The sequence below is a fragment of the Portunus trituberculatus genome, chromosome 47 (genome assembly GCF_017591435.1).
Source record: "Portunus trituberculatus isolate SZX2019 chromosome 47, ASM1759143v1, whole genome shotgun sequence".
NCBI lineage: Eukaryota > Metazoa > Arthropoda > Malacostraca > Decapoda > Portunidae > Portunus > Portunus trituberculatus.
The window spans coordinates 1,061,262-1,068,058 of NC_059301.1; the positions used below are offsets into that span (position 1 = coordinate 1,061,262).

At 40.2% G+C, this 6,797-nt stretch overlaps 1 protein-coding gene across 1 annotated transcript in view; it reads left to right on the top strand.

Annotated features, from left to right (window-relative positions):
- Positions 1 to 5,562, top strand: part of LOC123520852 (integumentary mucin C.1-like) — a 173,401-nt gene extending 167,839 nt beyond the window's left edge. Inside the window, exons 3-4 of the mRNA XM_045283490.1 lie at positions 2,050 to 2,285; positions 5,179 to 5,562. Of these exons, the coding sequence (XP_045139425.1) occupies positions 2,050 to 2,285; positions 5,179 to 5,216 (274 nt within the window). The 3' untranslated portion in view covers positions 5,217 to 5,562. The remainder of the gene's footprint in view (positions 1 to 2,049; positions 2,286 to 5,178) is intronic.
- Positions 5,563 to 6,797: the final 1,235 nt, after the last annotated feature.

Consider the following 6,797-nt stretch of genomic DNA (forward strand, 5'->3'; position numbering starts at 1 on the left):
TTTTGAAGGTCCGTGTTTTTATTTCTTGAATCATGTCTTCTTTGACTGACACGTTTTGTAATTTGATGATAACTTGTCATGCTGGAACAAAACTAATAAAGCTTTATGCAACGTGTGTGTGTGTGTGTGTGTGTGTGTGTGTGTGTGTGTGTGTGTGTGTGTGTGTGTGTGTGTAATAATGATAATAATGATAATAAGAATAATAATACGGTTTATTAGTAATTGCAGTACATTCATGCTGAAAATGTACATATGGGGATTGAGGGAGACTTAAGATTAGAACCTTAACTTAGCTGTTTATGGTTGTTTATGGTGCGCACCATGAGGGGTGGGATAGCATTACATGAAGATGTACGAGTACATATGGGGATTAAAGGAGATTCAAGATGAGAACCTAATTTAGCTATTCGTGGCTCGCGCCATGGAGGGGATAGCACTATGGTGATAACGGTCAGTTCTTGGGGCCTTGAGTGGCATGACTACGTTTGTGTGTCGTGTGGCATGGATTGGCTGGAGCGTGTAGATGTCGCAGCCGTGAGTGGCGCAGCAGGCCTCTACCCATCTTGACGAGGGCCGCTTGGTGTCTGGTTGCCAGTGTGGGGAGATCGAGGGTAGATAGGGCGTGATCATAGTCAGTGTAGGCAGGGCCAAGTATGATTTTGCAGGCCCTTTTTTGGACATTTTCCAGTTGTTGCTGTTGAGTGCAGGTGAGGGAGGAAGACCACACTGGTGAGGCATACATAAGTTTGGGCAGGATGAAGGTGATGTATATCCCCCTTTAACTCATCAGCTGGTGTGCCCAGTGACTTAAGTCTGCGCAGCATGTAGAGTCTGTAGGCTGCCGATCTCACTGTGGCAGTAACGTGTAATTTCCATGTCAGCTGACCGAACTACTTGGAGGAGGTAAGGACCCAGGGATAGTTGGGCGGGGGGCACTGCCGCCGAGGAGGTGCAGATTTGCATTACTACAGTTTTGGTGTGGTTGATTGTCATTCTGCAGGCTGTTCAACGTTGTTTGAAGTGCTGAGTAGTCTGGGTGTTTGTTGTGGAGTGACACACCCACGGTGCAATCATCCACATACTTCCAGCGGTGAGGAGTGTTTGTCAGAGCGTCATTAATCAGTATCAGGAAGCAGAGTGGATCCATCTTGGTGTCCTGAGGGACGCCACACGTTAGTTATTGGTAAGGGGATGTGTGTTTTTGAAAACGTACAGCTTGCCGGCGTCCCGTGAGGAAGTCAGCCAGCCATGCTGTCAGGTGAGGACAGAAGACCCAGACTGATGGTTTTGTTAATGACAACAGTGTGGTCAACCAGATCAAAAGCTTTCTTGAAGTCCACAAAAGCGACTGCTAGAGAGGTGTTCCGTTTGTCCAGGTGACAATAAATGAAGTCAAGGAAGCTGACTAGGTAGTGAGAGGTACAGGGGGCTCTGATATTGCCAAATTGCTGGATGTCTAAGAAGAAACTGATTTTGTTGTATGCCCAGTCAAACACAAAGTCTTCACAGATGAGGCTAGGGATGGGTGTGATAGCGACTGGCCTGAGGTCATTTAGAGATTGTGGGCTGGCAGTTTTAGGGATGGGTGTGACAAATGATGTTTTCCAGTCGACAGGACATGAGTACTGTGAGAGAGATGCATTTATTATTGAGCAGAGAGGGGTGGCTAGTTCTGGAGCAAATTCTTTGTAGATCTTATTGGGTAGGTCAGTAGGGGTGGTTGACCGAGGTTTGAGTTTCAGAAATCTCTTGTAGACATCCATCACCTGGACAGCTAGAGGAGGGGAGGGAGCAGGGAGACTTGAGGAGTAAAGGGGCGGGAATGTTTGACAGATTGTGGCAAAGTGGTTATTCATCTCGTCTGCTGCTGCCTCAGCGGAGGTGTGTGTGTGTGTGTGTGTGTGTGTGTGTGTGTGTGTGTGTGTGTGTGTGTGTGTGTGTGTGTGTGTGTGTATGCGTTTACGTATGTGTATGTGTAGTTTAGTTATACATGTGTATGTGTAGTTTAGTTATACATGTGTATTTGAATTTTTCTTATCTCATTATCAGAATCATCACCACCACAACACTGGACATCGACTACCACCTGTCGACCACTACCGTTACCACCCCTGTTAAAACAACAAGACCTTCAATCCATTTTGAAACCACAAAAACAAATACTACAAATGCTACCACAACTGCTACCACCACCACCACCACAACCACCAGCACCACCACCACCATCACCACGACCATCACCACCACCATCACCGCCGCCGCCACCACCTCTGCCGCCAGTCCAGGTAAGGTATGACGTAATTAGCCTCACCTGTTGTGGGCTGCCAGGCTAAGAGTGTAATTACCTGTCATTGGTGTGTGTGTGTGTGTGCTCAGCTGCGTCTTTCAATTAGCATCTCTCTCTCTCTCTCTCTCTCTCTCTCTCTCTCTCTCTCTCTCTCTCTCTCTCTCTCTCTCTCTCTCTCTCTCTCTCTCTCTCTCTCTCTCTCTCTCTCTCTCTCTCTCTCTCTCTCTCTCTCTCTCTCTCTCTCTCTCTCTCTCTCTCTCTCTCTCTCTCTCTCTCTCTCTCTCTCTCTCTCTCTCTCTCTCTCTCTCTCTCTCTCTCTCTCTCTCTCTCTCTCTCTCTCTCTACTTAACTCCTTCAGTACTCTCACGCATTTTTTACCACGAGTTTTTGGATATGAATGGACGAGTTTGTTTAGATTAGGAAGGGTTTATGGAGGTCAGAAGATTAATGGCTAAAGTCTTCACTGTTTTAATCTCTACATAATTATCTGAAGCTGTATAAAATCTCCAAAAGAGTAAGCAGTATAGATAAGAAGACGCGTCGTAGGACTGAAGAGGTTAAGTCAATCAGCCCACTCCCAAAGTTATCTTTTTCAGGAACATAGAGCGCACCAGAATTAATGATAGTCTTGTACAGTATCCTTCTTTGCCTTAACTATTTTGTATAGAATCTTTCCATGTCATTGTTTTTTTTTTTTTCTGGATGTCATATTGAGATCTAACTTTCCCGGTGGCAGGTTACAGAGAGGAGACTTAAGCAAAGAGGAACCTTATATTGTTTTATGCTCTTTGTTTATTTCCTTACGAATTATATGGCTTCGGAGAGAGAGAGAGAGAGAGAGAGAGAGAGAGAGAGAGAGAGAGAGAGAGAGAGAGAGAGAGAGAGAGAGAGAGAGAGAGAGAGAGAGAGAGAGAGAGAGAGGCGAACCATCTAATACAAGGGTATAATTGCAACACTGAATAGGAGAGATAATATTATCTGATAAGAGAGAGAGAGAGAGAGAGAGAGAGAGAGAGAGAGAGAGAGAGAGAGAGAGAGAGAGAGAGAGAGAGAGAGAGAGAGAGAGAGAGAGAGAGAGAGAGAGAGAGAGAGAGAGAGAGAGAGAGAGAGAGAGAGAGAGAGAGAGAGAGAGAGAGAGAGAGAGAGAGAGAGAGAGAGAGAGAGAGAGAGAGAGAGAGAGAGAGAGAGAGAGAATATTGATACATACATATTTGATTCAATAAGGAAAAAAAATATCAAGTTCGTCATTACTCTCAATATTTGCCCTCGCGAGCGGTATGGTAAGAAGTGAATCTGGAAAGTAACTCACTTCTTGCTAAAGAAAAAAAAATATTGGATCTATCTATACATCTATTAATATATTCTCATTCAGTGACATTTTCTTCTCTACATAAATCAAGGTGAGTTTCGCATAATGTACGTAAACATTAAATTAGCCTTAGAGTCAACGACCGATTTATATTACAGTATTGTAGATACTAGTATGCAGCATGGAAAATAAATATGAATATTTGCCTCCGGCCAGAAGACTGGAGAGCTGTTGAAGGATTTGCCTAATACAGTCTAGTTTAGCTTCAGTCTCAACGTTTGTAAAATGCTCCATGAAACTGTTTTAGTATCTAAGCCTGATAGAGGCTGAGTTTGTAACAACAGCAGAGGGAATTATTATCCAGACAGGAAAAATAGAGATGCGTTTTGCAGATTCATATTCGTTTTATTCACAGAGAATATCATGTTGTGAAAATTTGAAACTGAATGTGTCAATTTAGTTCAAGAATTGCAAATGAGCCAGCGGTGACAGGCTGTAAATGAATTGCTTGTGTTGGCCATTACTGGGCGTGTGTGGCGTGGAAGTGCTGTGATAGTTGTGCGAGCATTGTGTAGCAGGCCGTGTCACACCTGTGGCCGTGCTTTGCTATGAGTTGGGGTGTGGGAGATGAGTGAGGAGTGCACTCAACACTAATGGAAGCAAAACAAAATAATTAGGTAAAATTCGTCAAAAAACATACTGGATTGAGCTCAGACTTTATAATAATAAAAATTAACGTAGAAATGGATTATATTATTTGATTATATTAGGATGTTTAATTGCATTACATAATTTATAGTACTGAAAAAATCTGACTCAGTGTGAAGAAAAAATGTGTGATCTAGTACGTTTTATGTTGTGTCTGAGACAGGATTACTGTCAGTCGTAATGTGATGGAAAATGAAACACAGACTTCTCAATCAGGTATTTACCATCTTCTCGTTTGCGAGAAGGTAAAATAATTTAGAATTTATTCTGCAGATTCCCATTGTGGGTTATTTACGGCTAAAACTTTACACCATTATAAGCCACTGGATAGGTACGGATCATCACCGCCACAATCTGACCGCTCCTCTCTCCCCACACTCCTCACCCCACAAACAGACACAATTTTCACGAGACTCGGTTCCCCAAGACGACGAAACATTGCCAAAGCATGATTGACTTTTATCGTAGAAAAAGATGAACTTTAGACCTCTTGACCTAAATTACAATCTTCAATAACTGAAATAAGAATAAAAAGTTTTTTTTCATGAAAACTGAATCATTCTACATAATCGTGAGAAGAAAATTCTGGCTTGTCTGACAATCCCATATATTGTGATGAAAATGAAAGAAAATAGTTACTCTCAAATTGTGTATTTGTATGTAGTTATGTACGTAGTACATAACTACATATACTACATACATACAGTCATATGAGGAAAATGGAGATATTACTAGAAAATAAAATCACAAATGATTTCTTATTTATTATTATGCTAATGTTTGAATACAGGTAAATAGCAATGGAAGAAAATGTTTACAGAGAACTGATTTTATATTTCTTTTGTTGTAGAATCGATTTCTTTTTTATTTGCAGAATCATTCAATGCACGAACAAGATTCAAGAGTTTATGAATTATATAGCAATCCTTCCACTGAAGGACACTGAATGCCTGCAGCAGTATTAAAAAAAGTAGTTAGTGCTTGAAGGAATATGAAGGAAACCCTAAGGAAGGTTGGTTCATCAGTCGATGTATTATTTATTTCTTTAATTTTTTACTTTAAAGTTTCGGTGGTTAGTAATACGGTCTAACATTTCCATTAACGCATAATGAAACTATGTTGAAGATACATCATGGTGACTGTTTGGTTTGTGTAGAGGAAATTGAGAGTGAAATATCAGAATAATGGCAAAAGTTTGATGGAGGAGTTAAACTCTTTGTCGGTTGGGCAGTTCTTTGCAATAAATTCATCAATTTAACTTTCTATTTTTTTATCTATCTGTCTATCTATCTATATATCTACCTATTTCTATCTTTTTACCTATCTATCTATTTATTTATCTATCTGTCTATCTATCTATTTGTTTATCTATTTGTATCTGTATAATTATTTATATCTGCTTCTATATATCTGTAATCACTATACCAACTGTCCATGTATCTAAATTATGCACCGTTATAGGTCGAAAAGATTTGAAGAACACAAATATATTTCTGCTTAATCAGAACTTATTTTACTGTTTCTCTTTAGTAGAAAATATGGAAACAATAAATTGTTAAAGAATCAGTAAATATCCTCATAAAGGAAGAAAGAAGAGATCTCCACTGAGATACGCAAAGCTACATAACTGAGTCAGTTATAAGTAACAATGTAAATGAGCAGGACCTGTCAGCAGGAAATATAGATACTGCAATAAACAAAGCCGTGACCAACAGGACTCGTGGCAAGAGAAAATTGAAGTGCAAAGATCAGACTTGAAGTGATAGTCGCAGTGTGTGTGTGTGTGTGTGTGTGTGTGTGTGTGTGTGTGTGTGTGTGTGTGTGTGTGTGTGTGTGTGTGTGTGTGTGTGTGTGTGTGTGTGTGTGTGTGTGTGTGTGTTCGCGTTCGCGTGTATGTATGAATGTATGTATGAAGTTAGTGCAAATTTTGAAATGGAAAGCGATATGTGGAACACTGGAAATAACCTTTCCGTTTTATAATTGACATCCAAATATCAACAGCTATCATATCCGCGTTCCATAACACTCGATGCAACACATAAAAAACCTATTTGTCTTTACATCACAGCGCCACGCAGGAGTAAATAAAATCCTTCAACATTATTCTGCTCCTTTGTGGAAAAATGCCAACAAAAATATAAATGTAACAAAACCATGGCAGATTTTTAAAAACTATCAGACAGTTGTGCAGAAGTAAATAAAATCCTTCTGAATGATTATATGCACTCATGGAGACTGAACGAAAAAAACAAACAAAAAACAAACAAACAAACCGAAAAAAAAGAAGATACTGGAACTGAAACAAAACAAAAATATATCCACACGGCAAAACAACCGTAAATTCAGTTTTGTGTCAGCGAGTGAAAATGGACATGAAAAGAGAATCGCCTCTATATCCTGCTTGTGAAACGGCGCCGCGAGGGAGAGGCTATCTGGGAAAATGAAATAAAAACAAGTCGAAAAATAAAATAAAGCTTTCTAATCTTGGTTATG